Source organism: Mirounga angustirostris, unplaced genomic scaffold, assembly GCF_029215605.1.
Source record: "Mirounga angustirostris isolate CCGP_5_RB_7025 unplaced genomic scaffold, mMirAng1.0.hap1 SCAF_16, whole genome shotgun sequence".
Lineage (NCBI taxonomy): Eukaryota > Metazoa > Chordata > Mammalia > Carnivora > Phocidae > Mirounga > Mirounga angustirostris.
The window spans coordinates 48409222-48426984 of NW_026991724.1; the positions used below are offsets into that span (position 1 = coordinate 48409222).

The window sequence follows — 17763 nt, forward strand, 5'->3', positions numbered from 1 at the left end:
CACTAGCTCAAGCCCCTCTTCTATGGGGATCAGATTAGGTGCAGGGAGGCCCCCCAAGCTCACCTCACAGCACTCTGAGCCTCACAGTAAACCTCTCCCCTGGAAACCCAGTGTCCCTTCCACCGGGACATGGCTCTTGACCAGGTGAAGCTGTGCATCTAGCTGAACTCATTCCTTCCCTGGTTGGGGGGGAAGGGGGCGGGTGCTCCACAGAAGGCTGGGGCTCCTGGAGGACTCTAACTCCCTGGGGATGGAGCCGTTCTGGGGAGCAGAGATGCACTGTCTCCCCCTACTCCTCAGCTCCCCAGAGCAGGGTGGGGGCTGCAGTGTGGCATCTGCTTTGGCAGACAGCTCCCTCCCTGCCTTACTCACTCTTCTCTTCCGGCTACTTCTGCTGGCATCTTAAGTGGGATTGTGTTCTCTCTCCATTCTGTCTCCCTGTCCTATTCTGTGTCTCTTGTGCCTTGATTTCCCTCTCTGCTGCCTGCCCTACACTCCTCTCCCCGCCCTGCCCTTTCTCCACCCCCATGGCTCCCTGCCTTCTTGCCTCTTCCCTCTTCCTTCTAGTCCTGTCCTTACCTCCCAGAAACTCCTCTGTCCTCTCTATCTCTATCCCCCTCCCTTTCCTGTCTTCTTGTTCTCTTGCATTTCTGCCTGTTTTTCTCTTTCCCCTTTTCTGAGTCTCTGTATTTTCTCTGCCTCAGCCTCTCTTCCTATTTTTGTCTCCTGTTTCTTCCTTCTCTCTCTCTACTTTTTTTTTTTAAGCCCCTTGGCTGTCTCAGGTCCATCCATCTGTCTCCATCTGTGTGTCTCCATGTGTGTCTCCGTCTCTCTCCATCATTCCCTCTCTTTCCAAGTTTCCTTAACTCCCGGATACTCTCCCCTCCAGACCCCGGATGTCCAGGCCTCTCTCCCCGTGGGATTGTGGGAGCCAGGGACGTCAGGAAAGTGGCAAGTGAGGCCTGGGATGGGGTTGCCTAGCAACCACCGCATCCTCTCCAGCCAGTTTCTGTTGCCTAGTAACAGCTGCCTGCCCAGAGACAGGGGCGGGACTGGGTTGGGGGGGGGGGTGGCACTTCCTGGGTTCCTGTTGCAGTGGGGATGGTCCCTGGAATTCTTAACCTGAGATCCCTCCCATTTTGGTAGCTGTGAATGTCCTCCACCCATGCCTATCCCACTCAGTGCTGGGAGCTCCTTGCTGGTAGTGCTCTCAGGGCCTGAGCTTCCTTCGTTGGTGATGCCCTCAGTATCGTCAGCTTCCAACAAGGGCAGGGCCCTTCAGAGCTCACCCACAATGGCCCAGGGCCTGTGGTCACCAAAGGGCTCTGAGGCCCCCCCATATCAGCAGTCTCCCCGCCCATGGGCGGGGGGCGCTCCCTGCAGGTGGCGAGTGGGGGCCGCGGCAGCTGCGTCCCCATGAGGAGGGGAGGAAGATGCCGGCTGAGCTGCTGCTGCTGCTGATTGTTGCCTTCGCCAGCCCCAGCTGCCAGGTGCTCTCATCGCTGCGCATGGGTGAGGCCCTACAGCCCCTGCCCTGCCTCCACAGAGACCCTCCCTGAGCGTGCCAGTCCCGCAGGCCCGGGGGTCTGGGCTTCAGGTCTCAGCTCCCCTCAGCAACAAGGAAGAGCAGCCCCCTGCTCCTTCTTCCTCCTGGACCCTCCTAGACCTCCAGCCCTGTCCAACCCTACGTCCAGGAGCCTAGACCCTCTGTCAGCATCCCCACCCCACCTCAGTGCCCAGGAGTCTAGGACCCCAGCCTCTCCTTTCTCAGGACCCAGAGTCTGGTCCCCAACCCCTGTGTCCCTTCAGCTGCAATCCTGGACGACCAGACGGTGTGCGGCCGAGGTGAGCGTCTGGCCCTGGCTCTGGCCCGGGAGCAGATCAACGGGATCATCGAGGTCCCAGCCAAGGCCCGGGTGGAAGTAGATATCTTTGAGCTTCAGCGGGACAGCCAGTACGAGACCACGGACACCAGTGAGCAGGGTCACAGGGGGTGTGGGGTGAGGCAGGGCAGGCTGGTAGCCCTCAGTCCGTTCCTCAGCTTGCTTGCTTGCTTTCTAGCTTTACCTGCTCCTTCCTTCATGTTCGCTCTGCCTTTCCCTTCCCAGAGATGGTGCTGCTGGGTGTGGGGAGGTGGGGAGAGCGCCAGCCCCAGTTCACCCCTTATAGGAGCTGAGGGCCTCATTTGAAAGATAAGCTGGCCAGGAACATAGTCCCCAGAGCTGAGTAATGACGGGCCTGGGCAGTGAGGCAAGGGAGTCTCAGGGCAGGGACAGCAAAGGCACTCTGGAGAAGGCTAAACTAAAGTTCTGAGCTCTGAAAGTTGAGCAGGATATAGGAGTGGCATTGCTCAAAGTATGCCCTGGAGCCACATAGTAGAGGTGCATAAGTATTTGTTGGATCCTTACAGATTGAGCGAACGTTAATAGGTATCTCTTGAACAGAAATGCTGGGTTTGTACACCTCCAGGAGATGCTGACTTCAGTGTTTTAGACTGGTTGATTTCTTACAGGCCTTATCAGAGCCTTTGTTATATTCATGTTTGTTTCAAATCAGTGAGAGGAAGAATGGGGTACAGTGTTTCTTGTACTTCTCTGACTGGTGCAGCACAGAACACAAACTGGGAGAAGCTGGGATGGAGGGTGAGGAGGCAGATGGTGTTCCAGGCATATGACTATAGTCTGGAGCTGGAGCGGAGGAGGTGGGTATATGGAGCCAAGGAACAGGGTGTGGGGTTGCACCTGTCCCGACTACCTGGACTTAGGACATGTTTGGAGGGATCGTGAGAGAATTTTGGGCTGAAGTGTGACAGAGCAATGGGAGGTGAGGCTGGGCATGGGTGGATCAGTTCAAGGAGTCCTACAGTGGCAGGCTGAAAGATGCCATCCTCACCTCTAGGCAGAAGGGAGCCATCTATGGGTTTAGGCCAGGGAGCTGGGCTTTTGGAAGGTGAATCTGGAGGCTAGATTTGGGTGATCAGTGAGGAGGGTGTTGCATGCCTGAGTTGAGAGCCCTAAAGTAGGGCAGGGGAGGAGGGGGTCAAAGAGAAGGGGACAGATGTGAGAAAATTTGAGGACAAAAAAGAGACAGGACTTGGTGACTAATTTGCCTATTGAGAGAAGGCTTGAAGGCAAGAATCGTTTCTAAGCATTTGCTTTGTGGAAATGGGGCCTTCACCAATGTGGAAGGCAGAGAAAAATCAAGTTTAGAAGGTAAGGTATTTAGCTATGATGCTTTTAGTTGGATGTGGCAGAAACCCCGCTCAAGCTGCCTTTTTTTTTTTTTTTTAAGATTTTATTTATTTATTTGACACAGAGAGAAAGACAGCGAGAGAGGGAACACAAGCAGGGGGAGAGGGAGAAGCAGGCTTCCTGCTAAGCAGGGAGCCCGATGCGGGGCTCGATCCCAGGACCCTGGGATCATGACCTGAGCCGAAGGCAGACGCTTAATGACTGAGCCACCCAGGCGCCCGCCGACTCAAGCTGCTTTAAGGGAAAAAGAGAACTTATCCGCTCATGGCACTAGAAGGCCTAGGGACTAATTTCAGGCATGGCTTAATCCAGGTTCTCACATTATGTCCCAGGATTGTTTCAGGCATGGCTTGATCCAGGTACTCAAATGATGTCCCAGGAATCTTTGTGTCTTCATCTGTGGGCCCTGATCTCCTCTAAGTTGGTTTCATTTTCAGGAATACTCTCCCTAATATTCCAGGCCAACAGCTCAGAACTTACATCTTACCAGGATAGCAAACCTAGTCATAATTGTAGCAGAAACCTGGGGAAGGCTCTTGATGGCCTGGTTTGAACCCATCCCCATCTCTGCGCCAATCACTTTGGCCAGGACAGCGTGGTTCTGATACTGGCTCAGGTGCCGGCCAATCCTGGGAAACCTACAGTTCCCGAGGAGAATTTAGGGTTTTGCCGTGAGAATGGGTACTGGACAGGCAAAAACAACAGCTTCTATCTCCCAGTGTCGAGATGCGGACGTGTTTAAGGGGAAAGAAATCAGAAGAAAGAGGAGCAAATGAATGCAAGAGAAGAACCATGTTGGGATGTGGGGCGGAGAGGGGCCCTTGGCTGTGGGTTTGGGGTGGAGGGGCTGTGCGTTGTACCCCAGATTGTAGCACGGTTAGAAAGGAGGAGTGAGGGGCGCCTGGGTGGCTCAGTCGTTAAGCATCTGCCTTCGGCTCAGGTCGTGATCCCAGGGTCCTGGGATCGAGCCCCGTGTCGGGCTCCCTGCACCGCGGGAGGCCTGCTTCTCCCTCTCCTACTCCCCCTGCTTGTGTTCCCTCTCTCGCTATGTCTCTCTCTGTCAAATAAATAAATAAAATCTAAAAAAAAAAAAAAGAAAGGAGGAGTGAGACAGAGGCTGGGGAAGCAGGTGCTAGCTTTGCAGCCAGGAGGCCCCCGCTCTTTCCTTTTTGTCCTTCCTTTGTTTCTCTCTTGATCTGACCCACCCCTCTTGCCATTTCTCCCCATCTCTCTCTGTCTTCTCCAATGCAGTGGGTGGGGTCGGGGATTGGGCCTCTGGGTCTGGAGTGGCCAAGGGGGATCGGGCAGCTCCAGGCGTCAGAGGTGCTCCCGGGCCAGGTGGGGGATGAAAGGAGGGCCCCTGACTGCCATTTGTCTCCCCCCACCCCTTGCAGTGTGTCAGATCCTGCCCAAGGGGGTCGTGTCTGTCCTGGGGCCCTCCTCCAGCCCTGCGTCTGCCTCCACCGTGAGCCATATCTGTGGGGAGAAGGAGGTGAGCCGAGTGCGGGGCAGGGTAGGGGTGGGTCCCTGGGAGGCGAGGCTGGGGAGGCAGCAACAGGGCAGAAGCAAAGGCTCCTTCTCTGTCCAGATCCCCCACATCAAGGTGGGTCCCGAGGAGACACCCCGCCTGCAGTACCTACGCTTCGCGTCCGTCAGCCTGTACCCCAGTAACGAGGACGTCAGCCTGGCGGTCTCCCGCATCCTCAAGTCCTTCAACTACCCCTCAGCCAGCCTCATCTGCGCCAAGGCCGAGTGTGAGGGAGAACTGGATGTTTTGTTTTTATTCCCCCAAATTCCCCTGCCCAAGAGCTCTAGTCTCCCACATGGCACAAGCTCCCCTCGTCCCCTACCATCCTTCCCCCTCAGGAACCCAGACCCGCCCACCTCCCTAAAGAGATCATTTGGTCAGCAGCTAGTGACTGGCACCTGTGTGCAAGGCCCCTGCTAGGCCCCAGTGGGTGCGCACTAGGTGTGGTCCCTGAGGTCACTCCAGGGCCAGTGGGGGACACGGCAGCCAAGCAGCTGGGATGCAGAGTGATCCATGTCAGTGGCCCTGTGGGGCACTGTCGGAGAACACAGAAAGGAATCCTACCCGGGTCTAGAAGCCTCAGAGCCCGTGTCGCCGAGAAAGGGGCCTCTGAGTGGGACCTAAAGGTTGGGGGGGAGTTGGGGTCAGGGAGAAGGGGGGGGTCCGGGGGAGTGCAGCCCCTGTGAGAGGCTCAAGGAAGCTCAAGGAAGCTCCCGGCAAGCCCGGTGCCCGAGTGTGGAAGCCATGAAGCAGCACGTGCAGGAGGCACGCTCATCTGGGGCCTCGTGTGTCGGCCTTGTGGCCCTGGAAGGTTCCCACAAAGGGTGGGGCAGGGGACACGGCCGGGTGCACCGCAGCAAGAGCCCTGACCCCAGCACAGAGAACGGACTGGAGGGGCCACAGGGTGTGGCCGGGAGGCCAGCGACAGGCAGGGTGAGGAGATGCTGCTTAGCTGTCGGGCGGTGGCAGTGGGCTCGAGAGGGGCCACGAGGGGTTTGGGGAGAGTCCTGAGGGAAAAGGGAGAGGTGCCGCACAGATGGTGACTGGGTTCTGCCCGAGAAGCAGGGAGCAGTCAGGTCGAGGTGCACGTCGGGGTCGAGGCGTCTTTGTGGCCATCAAGTGGAGGTGTCCGGGAGGCCGGTGGCTTTGTGGGTGTGCGGGGGGGGGGGGGGGGGGCACGCTCAGTAACCTCCAGGAGAAATCGTCTTTCCGAAGGTATTTAAGGAATGCCTGCCAAGACTTTGTTCTTGGTATTGGAGATAGAGCAGTGCAGGCTCCAGCCAGGCCAGGACCCCCCCCCCCCCCAAGGCTTTCTGTGGGAGGAGCTAGGAAGTAGGAAGGCGGTGCTATCCCAAGTGGAATGGTGACCACCTCTTTGAGGAGGTGTCGAGGAGGTGAGGGAAGGAGGTGAGGGAGGGAGCTGTGCGGGCATCTGGGTCAAGAGGGAGCAGCTAGCACAGAGGCCACAGGACAAGAGCGTGGCCTAGGTGTGTGCAAGACAAGACGGAGAAGGCAGGGGGAGTGGGGCCCAGAAGTTGTGAGGACTTGGGCCTCTGCTCGGAAGGAGCCAGAAGCCATGAGAGGGTTTGGGCACAAGGAGGAGCACCTCTGCTTTACTTGCTTGTGGCCGCTGTGAAGGGGACAGAGTCGGGGTGGGGGGAGGTGTGGCTGTCGTAGCAGGTGAGGGAGGCAGTGGGTTCAGGTCAGGGTGGTTGCGGGGGCTGGCACCCTGGGCTCTGCCGAGTTCTGCAGGTGGAGTCTGGGCCTGTTCGGTGTGGGTGAGAGAGAGCGTGGGGAGGCTGGGCTGCCATCAGGGTTTGGGCCTGAGCCCCAGGCAGGCTGCTGGTGGCTTGGGCGACAGGAGTGGAATGTGGCTTGCACGAGCCAACGTGAAATCCCCGTCACACGTCCCAGGGGGGCAGAAAGGTGGCAGGAGACAGTTGCGTGGAGGTTGAGCAGGGGGTCCCGGGGCCCAGAACCCCCAAGAGAGCCACCGCGCTCCGGGCAGTGTGGCCCTCGTCCTCTCCCAGGCTCCCCTACGCTGGGCACTTCCCATGGAACTCTGACGCGGGCCCTCCGGCTCCCCCAGGCCTGTTGCGGTTGGAGGAGCTGGTGCGTGGCTTCCTCATCTCCAAGGAGACGCTGTCGGTGAGGATGCTGGACGACAGCCGGGACCCCACACCGCTGCTCAAGGAGATCCGGGACGACAAGGTGTCCACCATCATCATTGACGCCAACGCGTCTATCTCCCACCTCATCCTCCGTAAGGTGGGTCCCCCAGTCTCTGATTCCCTACAGGGTTGGGGTGGAAATGTGGCGTGATAGCAAGTCACCCTGTGCCCATGTGCCTCAGTGGTCCCGTGGGATGTGGAGACCTGCTTCCTATGTGCAGACGATTAGCTCGGCTGCTTCCCGGTTGCACCCCTGGTCGGGCCCTGGAGAGTTCCCTCCCCTCTCTGCACAGTTTCTGCCTCAGTGGGTCACTGCGGTGGGAGCTCCCCATGATCTTCACTGAGTACCTGTCCTGCTGCGTGGAGGCATTTGAATTTGGCTCCCACCCACCGTGTGGGGTGGGTGTGATAATCATTTTGTGGCCGAAGGAGCTGGGGTTCTGGGGGGGGATGGGCTGGCTCAAGGGCACCCAGATGGGGTATAGTGCCGGGACCTTCCCCTGCCGGCCCGCCACATGCCCTCCAGCGGTGACCCATATTCATTCATCATTCATTGCGTCCCTGCTCTTAATTCATCCTCGTAATCTGATCTGTATTATTTATTTTTCTCCAGTTTTTTTGTTTTGTTTTTTAATTAAAACCATGTGTCACTGCTGATCATAGCGTAAAGGAAATGTGTGGACAGAATCCACAGGGCCCTTGAGGCAGGAAAGCTTAGAGAAAGGATTTTGGGCTCGGGAGGGAGGCGGGCCGGGGCTGGGGTCCCGTGAACCTAGTGACCAGCGGTCACTTTCCTCTCGAGCCTGCACTTCCCTGACCCTCATGATGACGACTCCTACCCCTCAGGCAACGCAGGCTGGGGTGCTGTTTAGGCTGGGGTGCTGTTTACCATTCTAATTAATGACCGTTCCACACCCCTGGTGGGGAGAGGCCTTCTCCTTTTGTCCTCCTCAAGGACTGTGAAGAAGGGGACTCCAAACTTGAATTTCGAGATTCCAGCTGAAGCCTTGCAAAGTGCTCTTACAGATTGGGGGGGGCGGGGGGTTATCTGGCCTATGACCGGGCTGAGCCACATACAGTAGCAGCCCACACTCGGCTTTGGGGCAGCACGGGGAGAAGGTTAAGGCTCAGGGTACCCTCCCAGCCTGCCCTGTTTCTAAGGCGTCCCTTTGCCCGCCTGTGTCCAGAAGGCTATGTTGTGAGTGCCCTAAAGAGGGATGAGGGCATCTGAGGTTGCCATTCTCTCCTCCACCGAGACCTTCATCCCACCTGGGGCACCGGTCCACGCAGCACGACATCAGGGACCGAGGTCTTCCTCTGCCCCCACACATCCCCTTCTCCCTGTCTCTGTCTCGGGGTGTCTCTTACTGCGTTTCCCACGGGTGTCTTCACTAGGCCTGTCTCTAAATCTCTCTTCCTCTCTCGGCATCTTCTCGGCTCTGCCCGTGGGTCTCCACCTCTCCCGCCACCTCCGCACTGCCCCGTGTTCTCCAGGCCTCAGAGCTGGGGATGACCTCAGCATTTTACAAGTACATCCTCACCACCATGGTGCGTACCCCATCTAGCCCCTCCGGTCCCCACACCCCTCCCGTGGTGTCTGCCCCGCGTGGGGCCCGGCCCCAGGCCTCACCCCTTCCTCTCGGCCCCAGGACTTTCCCATCCTGCACCTGGACGGGATCGTGGAGGACACCTCCAACATCCTGGGCTTCTCCATGTTCAACACCTCACATCCCTTCTACCCCGAGTTTGTGCGCAGCCTCAACATGTCCTGGAGGGAGAACTGTGAAGTCAGCACTTACCCAGGTCCTGCGGTGAGCACTCGCCCTCCTCCCGGGCACACAGACACTTCTGCGGGCCCCCTCAGACCTCGAGCAGATGGTGCTCAGAGCCCTCTGGCGCCCCCATTCGCTTCCCGAGTACAGGCTGCGACGCCTCCCGTGCCACCTCCCATGCTGCCCCGGCCACACGCCTACCCCAGGGCCTTTGCACTTGCTCCTACTGCTGCTTCACCTGTACTTCCCCAGAGAACTAGTGACTCACTCCCTCGTTGCCAAGTCAGTGCTCCAATGTTCCCTCAGTGATAAGATCTTCCTTGGTCCCCCATCTTAAAAAAGAGAAACTCCCCACTCTTTAGCTCCCTTCCCTACTGAATTTTTCTCCATAGCACCCGTCCTTGCATATCTAATCACCACAGCAGTTGCGCTATGGTTTGCTTAGGCATAGATATGGGTAGATAGACTAAGTTCCACGAGGGCAGGGGTTTCTTTCTGCTTTGTTCACCATTGTATCCCCAACATCTAAATCAGCCTGGCTCAGCGTAGGGGTCCAATAATAGATGTTGAATGAATGCAGACATACCAAAGATGCATACTTACGTGTATCTGTTCCCAGACACATAGTCATATGCCAAGACACGGAGGCACTCTTCCTGAGCAGACACACATGCGGTCACGGAGCCGGGCCGTCGGGCGTCACAGACCTACCTGGGCAGAGGCGCTTTCGTGTGCACCCCTGCACCTGTCTCCACAACACAGCCCTTCCGACCCTCACACCAAGCCAGCGGAGATGCACTCTCGAAAACACACGCGCACAGACGCCCCAGGTGTATCACTCACTCACTGTACGCTGGGCGGTTTTGAGCTCGTGCGTGTGTTGCATTGTCTAATCCCCACACTAGATCGTGGAGGCAGAGGGTACAATTATCCCCATTTTACAGGGAAGGAAACCAAGGTGGAAATAGGAGAGCCAGGCCTCCAGCTCAGAGCTGCCTGCTGCCCAGGCCCAGGCTCACAACCGTGATGCTCACCTGCCTCCTAAATCCCTAGATGCCACACCCCCTCTCTGTATAGATAGTTGTGTGTCCAGCCTGCATGCATGAGCCCCCCTCCCGCAATCAGGCCCTCTTCCCGCACCTGCATCAGCCTCGCAGACACAGATGCCGGGACACGCCCTCAGGCCCACGGACACCTCTGTGTGGAGGTGACCCAGCTGGCCGTCCAGGCAAACCCTCTCTGACGTGCCCGTCCCCCAAACAGGCGCGTGGCTGCGTGACTCGGGGAGAGCTGCTCCCACAGAGGCATGGGCAGCATGCACGTTGTTCCCACTGCCACCTGATTTCCCTCAGAAAGGCCCCCAGAGACCCATCCTCACTGCCCGCCGGCTTGATTCCACGTTCCTGGAGGGACGGGCGCTGTCTGAGGGCTTTGGGGCGCCCTGGCTAAGCTGCCTCTTCCCCATCCTGTCCCCCTAGCTGTCGGCGGCCCTGATGTTTGATGCCGTGCATGTGGTGGTGAGCGCCGTCCGGGAGCTGAACCGTAGCCAAGAGATCGGCGTGAAGCCGCTGGCCTGTACGTCAGCCAACATTTGGCCCCACGGGACCAGCCTGATGAACTACCTGCGCATGGTGAGCTGGGAGCGGGGTGGGCCTAGGGGGCAGGGCCGTCCGTCTCAGGCCGGGGCACTCACTGTGTCCACCCTGTGGCCCCTCTGCCCTCTCCCCGCCGCTGCTACCAACCCCACCCCCTCCTGCTTTCTCTGGACCTCTTCCTCCTCCTTTCCGCGGCCCCTCCCCTCCTGGCCTTCCTCTGCCTGTCTGCACTGCCCTCTCCCTGCTGCTTCGCCCCACCTCCCTTCTTTTGCTGGCACATTGTCTTTCTCTTTTAACTGTGGTCCTCCCTGGTCCCTCTCCCTCTCTTGTTTGTCTCTTCCTTCTCTGTCTCCTCCCCTCTGGGCCTCTCCCTCCTGTGCCTCTGGGCCCCCTGCCACCCCCGCCCCCCTCTGCCCGCCTCCCACCCTGCCAGGTAGAGTATGATGGGCTGACTGGGAGGGTCGAGTTCAACAGCAAAGGGCAGAGGACCAACTACACCCTGCGCATCCTGGAGAAGTCCCGGCAGGGCCACCGCGAGGTGAGCAGGCCTGGGGGAACATCCAGAGTCCCAATGGTGGGGGCAGGCCTAGCAGGCCAAGGCGTCTTCAGGCCGGACTCGTGCTGATGGACCCTTCTCTGTCCCAGATCGGGGTATGGTACTCTAACCGGACCCTGGCCATGAATGCCACCACCCTGGACATCAACCTGTCGCAGACGCTGGCCAACAAGACGTTGGTGGTCACGACCATTCTGGTGAGTGGCGCTTAGGGGGGCCGGGCAGTGGGTGGAAGGGCCTTTCCTGAGCAGTGCCCCAGTCCAGTCCTGGTGAGGGGGATGCCTCAGCTCACGCAGCGCACAGACCAGCAGGGAATGTGACCCGTGCACCCAGCAACTCCTGAATGTGGCCAGGGTGTCAGCAGCCTCATTGCCACTGGAAGAGGGAGGGCACAGGCTCTGCCAACTGGCTGTCACACGGCAGATATGGCAATGACTGGTGTCACGGGGAGCCCATGGGGCCACGCAGGCAGGGCGCCTCCCCCAGTGTCTGGTCCAGGGTAGACCCCCGAAAATCACCATCACTAGAGTAGTCATTTGGCCACACTTGCCACCTGAGGGTGTTGACAGTGACCACTTCATGTCCATCTTAAAGCTGTGGAAAGCAGGGCTCTGAGAGGTGAGGCGTCTTGCCCCAGGTCATGTCCCTGAGGCTCCAGAGCCTGAGCCGTGGCCGCTGTTCTCTGCACCCACAGTCCCTTCATACTTGAACTTGAGCACCAGCCAGGGACGCAGTCCTGAGCCCCTGTGTGTGCTATTCCTGCAGTTAAGCAGGTCTGAGACCAGGGGCCCTTCGTGCAGCAGCAAACACACATGGAGCGCCCCATTCTGCACCAGCCACCGTGCTGGGCCCTTTCCAGGCGCTGCTCTATAAACCTGTCAGCCGCTCCACGAGGCTTGTCTTATTTTCCTCATTTCGAAGGCGAGGAAACAGGTCACAGGGCGAATCCCGGCTGGAGCCGAGGGACATGCTCGGAGTCTGTGCTCTTTACCCCTGCACCCTGCCGCCTCCCACCTGGCACAACGGGCCGCCGGGAGGTCAGGAGGGGGGTGATGCACAGGACCTGGTGAGCAGGAGGCTGCCCAGAACAGCTGGGCCCAGAGGCCGGTGCGCCAGGCAGCTGCGCCCTGCCGAACAGCCAAGTGCCCAGCGTGCTGGCAGCCGCTGTCTGTGGGAGCCCCCCAGTGAGTGTGGGAGCCGCGCCGGCTCACAGCTGTGGATGCTGAGGTTAGAGGGGATTACTACAGGTGTCACAGGATGCCAGAGGCTGTTTTCTCAGTCCCCGAGGAGCTCCCCATTGAGTGTGGACCTCGTGTCCCTCTGGAGAAGGGCCAGTGAGCCTGCTGGGGAGGGCCAGATGGCCTGCAGACGGGAAACCAGACGCTTCATAACAGCTTCCCCGAGGGGCCCCGAGGGCCAGGCCGGGCTGGCTGGGAGAAGTCACACCTCCATGCCTGTGGCAGTGGCCAGACCAAGAAGTTTCCTGGGGCCAAAAGAGGTGGGGTCCTCGGTGGGGATCAGGGACAGAGGTCAGGGAGGGGATGTCAGGAGAGACGAGCCATGACCCTGAAGGCTTCATCTCCTCCTCACACCTGTCTCGCCTTTTACCCAAGGCCCGTGAGCCAGTGTGGTTCTCTTTCTGACATTCATTGCTCTTTGGATGGATGGATTCATTCACTCATTCATTCATTCATTCCACAAATATTTACTGAAGCCGCTGTGCACCAGGCCTAACCCAAATGCTGGATACATGTGAATAGTCACAGATGGCCTTGTGGTTTCCTTACTCTTGAGTGGCACCGGGGGAGGGGATGCCAGTCTGATGGAGGACATCGACCTGGACACAATCATTCCAATACAAGGTAATGAGGGACTGACTCAGCTTTAGAAGGTTTGAGGAAGGCTTCACAAAGGAGATGGCATTAGACAGGGCTTTAGAAGCTGTGCAGGAGTTGGGTGTACAGAGAAGGAAGGGCCGGACATGCCAAGAAGCATGAGCTTTAAGAGCAGGGGCCTTAGAAGATGTTTGCCAGACCGGATGTGGAGGGAGCAGCCTCATCTGCACAGCTGGACATACCCACTTGTTCACTGATGTTTTCTGACTCGGATTTGTAGGCAGGGCCTTCATCGGGCATTTGGGGATTCTGGCGTGAGTCAAACTGGGTGCCTGGGACAAGAGGTGGTCAGGCTTTGCCTTCTTCCCTACTCTGTCCAAGGGGCCTAGAACAGTGCCTGGCACCTAGCAAGCACAGAGGGTGGTAAGTGCTGTGGCCCAGCTCTGTGGCCCAGAGGCTACGGGGCTGCAGAGGGGGGAGGGTCTCTGGAGGATGCAGTTACCCTTTCCCTGAGGCTTTGGAGAGTGTTGAGCAGGAAGGGGCAGGGTCAGACCTAGATGTGAGAAAAGCTCCAGAGAGGAGAAGTGCTCCAGGTCGGGAGGTGAGGCCTGAGCTTATAGGGGCTGTAGGAAGAGGGAATGGAAGCTGATGTGGGTGTTGAGGCCGGCAGAGAGGCTGGGAGTGAGAGCGCAGGGGGAGGTCCGAGATGGGGGAAGGGTGAGGCTATCTCTGGGGTGGAGCTCACTGGTCTGGAGCCGAAAGGGTGGCTGGGACCAAGATTGACAGAGGCCCCACAAGGAAGCTAGGGTGCAAAAGAAGGCCCACGGAGGCGAGGCTATGTGGGGCCTTCCCTCAGCCTCCAGCCCTGCTCCCTCCTGCAGAGGTTTCCCAGAACACTCCGTGGTCCCCGTGATTGTTTTCATCACGCTGGGACTTCTCATCCTTCTCTTTGGTGACTCGGGTTGTCCGGACCTCGCTCTCCTCATGACTTTGCCCCCTACCACTTTAGCTGGACTTTACCTTTATCTGTAAAATCCCATCTTGAAGGGCTGTGGGGGGATCGCATGAGGTAAGAAAGCCACCTGGCCTCCCAGCACGGAAGGCATGTTCTCCTGAGCTCGCATCCTGGATAAACTAGCACCACCGTGGCCGACGTCTCAGTGCTGGGCCGGGCCCTCTGCTTATGTCTTCCGGTCTTCCCAGCCGCCCTGAGCTTGGTACCCGGATGACCCCCCAGACGAACCACATTGTGCTTCTCATTTGCATTTCCTGAACAGGGAAGTCGACCCCCTTTTTTGGTTTATTGGCCATTTGACACTCTTCTTTTGGGAAGTCCTCTGTTTGAGGTTTTATTTTTTTTATTATTGAAAAAAATTGGGACATAGGACCTTTTTATTGATTTATGAGTTATTAATATATTCTGGATACAGTCATCATTGGATATATGTCTTGCAAATACCTTGTGCTTTGTGGCTTGCTTCTGCACTCCCAATCTTTTGATGAAAAGATTTCTAATTTTACTAAAGTCCATTTTATCCATGATTTTTTTCCTTTTTTGATTAATGCTTTTAGAATTTAAGAAGTTTTCGCCTACCCCAAGATCACGAAGTCTTCTATTTGTTTTTGAAGAACTTAATCGTACCTTTTACAGTGAGATCTACCATCCACTTGGAATTGATTTTGATGTACCATGTGAGGTAGGGGGGCAGGGCACATTTATTTCACATGGACATTTTTTTTTTTTAAGATTTTATTTTTAAGTAATCTCTATGCCCAGTGTGGGACTCGAACTCATGACCCCAAGATCAAGAGTCACATGCTCTTCCAACTGAGCCAGACAGGCACCCCCCAACCCCCCAAGCTCTCTGTTCTATTATCGATTTGTCTGTCTTTGCTCTAACACCACATTGTCTCAAATACCATAGCTTTAAACTAAGTAGTAATACCTCATAGCGTCAATCCTCCAATTTCTTCTTTAGGATTGCTCTGGCTCTTCCTGACCATTCATGTTTCTGTATACACTTACATACCCTGCTTCAAAAATTTTTTAAGTATTTTAATATTTAATATTAAAAGTTTTAATTAAAAAAATTCATCACATTGGGGGAGACACAGAAGTTAACACAAACTTACATAAAATAGATTTCAAAGTACTCCTTCCCCTCCAGGCACCCATTTTTTTTCCTCAGAGGCCACATCCTTGCAGAAACATCTATGTATATATACAAGCACATCCTCGCTTTTTCCTTCACAAAGAGTAGCATATTGTACACGTTGTTCTGTAGCTTGGTTTTTTTTTTTTTTTTTTTCTTTTTCCTCTTAATATATCCGATAGAACTTATTTTAGGAGTTGCCTAGGAGTCTTTGATGACATCAATAATCTTTTTAACCTGTCCCAAATTAGGCAGTTTCAGTCTTTGTTCCCGCTAGGAGCCGTCCTGCCATGATTCCGTTGGGCATACATTTTGCGTACAGATGCACAGCCATTTGTGGGCTGGATTCTTAGAATCAGACTTAGCACCAGCCCACTGTCTGCGGTACTTCCGCAGAAGACTCTCTCAATAAGTCGGAAAACCCTGGATGAGAGGCTCCATCAGACCCTTGGTTCCGATGGTCTGGGGCCATCATTGTTCTCTGATCTTGAATTCTGTTCGTGGGCCCCAGTCCCTATTTCTGCCTCAATAAGCTCAGACCCCAATGCTGAGGCCTTGAACCTAAACCCACAACCCAAGTGCCTCAGCCTTGGACTTGGAGCTCAGCTGGGCCTTGGTGGAAGGACCAAGGGCTTCACAGTGCACAGCAACTGGGTTTGGAGTCCCAGCTTTGTCCCATCTCCCCTCGCCATTGCCCTGCTTCCACTGTGTGGCCTCAGACGAGATGCTTGACCTCCCTGAGCTTTGGTTCCCTGCTTGGTATGTGGAGAGAGCTTGGGGGGGGGGGGGGGAGCAGGCCTTCCAGCTCTAACACCGGTGCCTGTCTAGAGAAGTCTTGATTTCTGATTCTCCAGCTTTGATACCCGGCCTGGGTCCCTGTCTGTCTGGTTTCTCATGCATTGCTCTTGGATTCTGTCTACTTGAGGTCCATCAGCACAGGGCCTCAGAGCAGAGCTTTGGAGTAAGCCCAGCTTGTCCACCTCAGCCACTTACGGCTTCACTTCTCGGGACCTCGGTGTCCTCATCTCTGAAACAGGGGTAATAATACCGACCTCCCACACTGACAGAATAGCTGTCACACAGCAAGCCTACAAGAAATGCTAGCTACTGATGCTATTATTAGCATCATCTCACATTCCTACTCCCCGTTCCACAGTTTGGGGCTTGGAAAGGCGGCTTGGTGGAGAGAGAGAAGCACTCACTGACTTCCCTCCATCCCACTACCCCTCAGCTGTGGGGTTTGGTGCTGTCCACGAATCCACAGCCTATACTGAGACTTGGCCTCTCCGTACCTGTCACTGGGGAACAAATCACCTCACTTGACCTCCGTGAGCCTCAGTTTCCACATGCGTAAAATGAGTCTGATAATGCCTCTGGTGTAGGGTCACCTGCCAGGAGTTAAAGGGATCTGTTCGAGGGGCAGAGTGGGGGTCTGGCACTCAGCAGGTACTCAGTGCATGGCCACCATTGTGGATATTCTTGCCAGAGCCCTCCCCGCTGTGTCCTAAGTCCTGACTTCCTTTGTTCCTCAGTCCGAAGTGACACTATACAAACACCCATTTAGACAATAACTGTGTCAAGATTAAGACTCCCTTTTGTTGACATCAACTTCATAATGCCTCATCTTACTAACCCTTTGGCACATTTTCCCTGCTTTTGTGCTCATTTGGTGCATTGGGGGTCAGTAAGGTTTGCTGGAACCCCTCAGAAATAAGCATTAGGGTAGCAAACCCGTACGGAGTCTGAGGTGTTTGTTTAGTCTGCAAAGCATTACCAGAATCCGTATTAGAATGTGAATTGTTGTTAACCTTTATAATCAGGACATTTTGCAAAACAGCCGAGGATTCCAGAATTCTTGACGTCGGGCCATCTGGCATCTCAGTCCTGCTTCCCTCATAGTGGTGTCGGCTGGCACTCAATCCTGGTGGGACAGACCCTGTGATCCCTTGCTAGCTCATCAAGTCAGTTCAGTGGGTGCTACTGGTCGTGTAGAAAAGTGAAGTAGAGGGGCGCCTGGCTGGCTCAGTCTGTAGAACATGTGACTCTTGATCTCGGGATTGTGAGTTCAAGCCCCATGTTGAGTGTAGAGATTATTTAAAAATAAAATCTTTCAATAAAAAAATTTAAAAAAAAAATTAAATCTTAAAAAAAAAAAAAAGTGAAGTAGAGCAGGACAGAAAACAATCAGGGTCTGCTGCCTTTAATCCCTAAGAGTAAGGACTCTTGAGGAACAAAGTCTATTTAAGTGCATGCGTGCAGATGACTTGCGTTGCAAAGTAAAATGTGTATCTTACTATGGATCATGGTCAGAAATTTGAAAGCCCCTACTCCAGTTTGGCATAATCTCCCTCCGTGTGATTTACTCTTAGGTTACTTGCCTCCCTAGTAGGCATTTGAGTTTGAGACAACAGAGCGTCAGGTTGGCTGGCAGAGACAAAAACAGCTTCCAGTGATCTGTGCGGGGGGCGGGGGCCTCTGGAGACCGCGTCCAGCAGCTTCCAGGCCTACCCCCCACTCTGAGCATCTGTAGGCAAGGAACGGATGCAGTGACTCTGTCCCACGTGGAGGCAGATTCACGATCTGCTCCCCAAGCAGCCCCTAGCTGCCCAGTCTCTGACCTCGCTTCTCTGCTGCTTCCCAGGAGAACCCATACGTCATGCGCCGGCCGAACTTCCAGGCCCTGTCTGGGAACGAGCGTTTCGAGGGCTTCTGCGTGGACATGCTGCGAGAGCTGGCCGAGCTCCTGCGCTTCCGTTACCGTCTGCGGCTGGTGGAGGATGGGCTGTACGGGGCGCCCGAGCCCAACGGCTCCTGGACAGGCATGGTCGGCGAGCTCATCAACCGGGTACGGCTGGGCCGGGTCTGGGGGAGGGGCCGTGGTCCAGGTGGGCGTGGGGAGGCC

General features: G+C 56.1%; 1 protein-coding gene across 7 annotated transcripts in view; it reads left to right on the forward strand.

Annotated features, from left to right (window-relative positions):
- Positions 1-17763, forward strand: part of GRIK5 (glutamate ionotropic receptor kainate type subunit 5) — a 56966-nt gene that overhangs the window by 6095 nt on the left and 33108 nt on the right. For 3 of the 7 annotated variants that reach the window (XM_064581563.1, XM_064581562.1, XM_045891622.3), the window contains exons 2-12: positions 1384-1512; positions 1810-1974; positions 4646-4743; positions 4840-5005; positions 6869-7047; positions 8445-8498; positions 8600-8761; positions 10201-10353; positions 10751-10855; positions 10963-11070; positions 17503-17706. In XM_064581563.1, coding sequence (XP_064437633.1) covers positions 1434-1512; positions 1810-1974; positions 4646-4743; positions 4840-5005; positions 6869-7047; positions 8445-8498; positions 8600-8761; positions 10201-10353; positions 10751-10855; positions 10963-11070; positions 17503-17706 — 1473 coding nt within the window. In that variant the 5' untranslated portion in view covers positions 1384-1433. Of the gene's footprint in view, positions 1-1383; positions 1513-1809; positions 1975-4645; positions 4744-4839; positions 5006-5452; positions 5713-6868; positions 7048-8444; positions 8499-8599; positions 8762-10200; positions 10354-10750; positions 10856-10962; positions 11071-17502; positions 17707-17763 lie in introns of those variants that run through there. The other 4 variants (XM_064581566.1, XM_064581564.1, XM_064581565.1 and 1 more) reach the window with 4 other exon arrangements.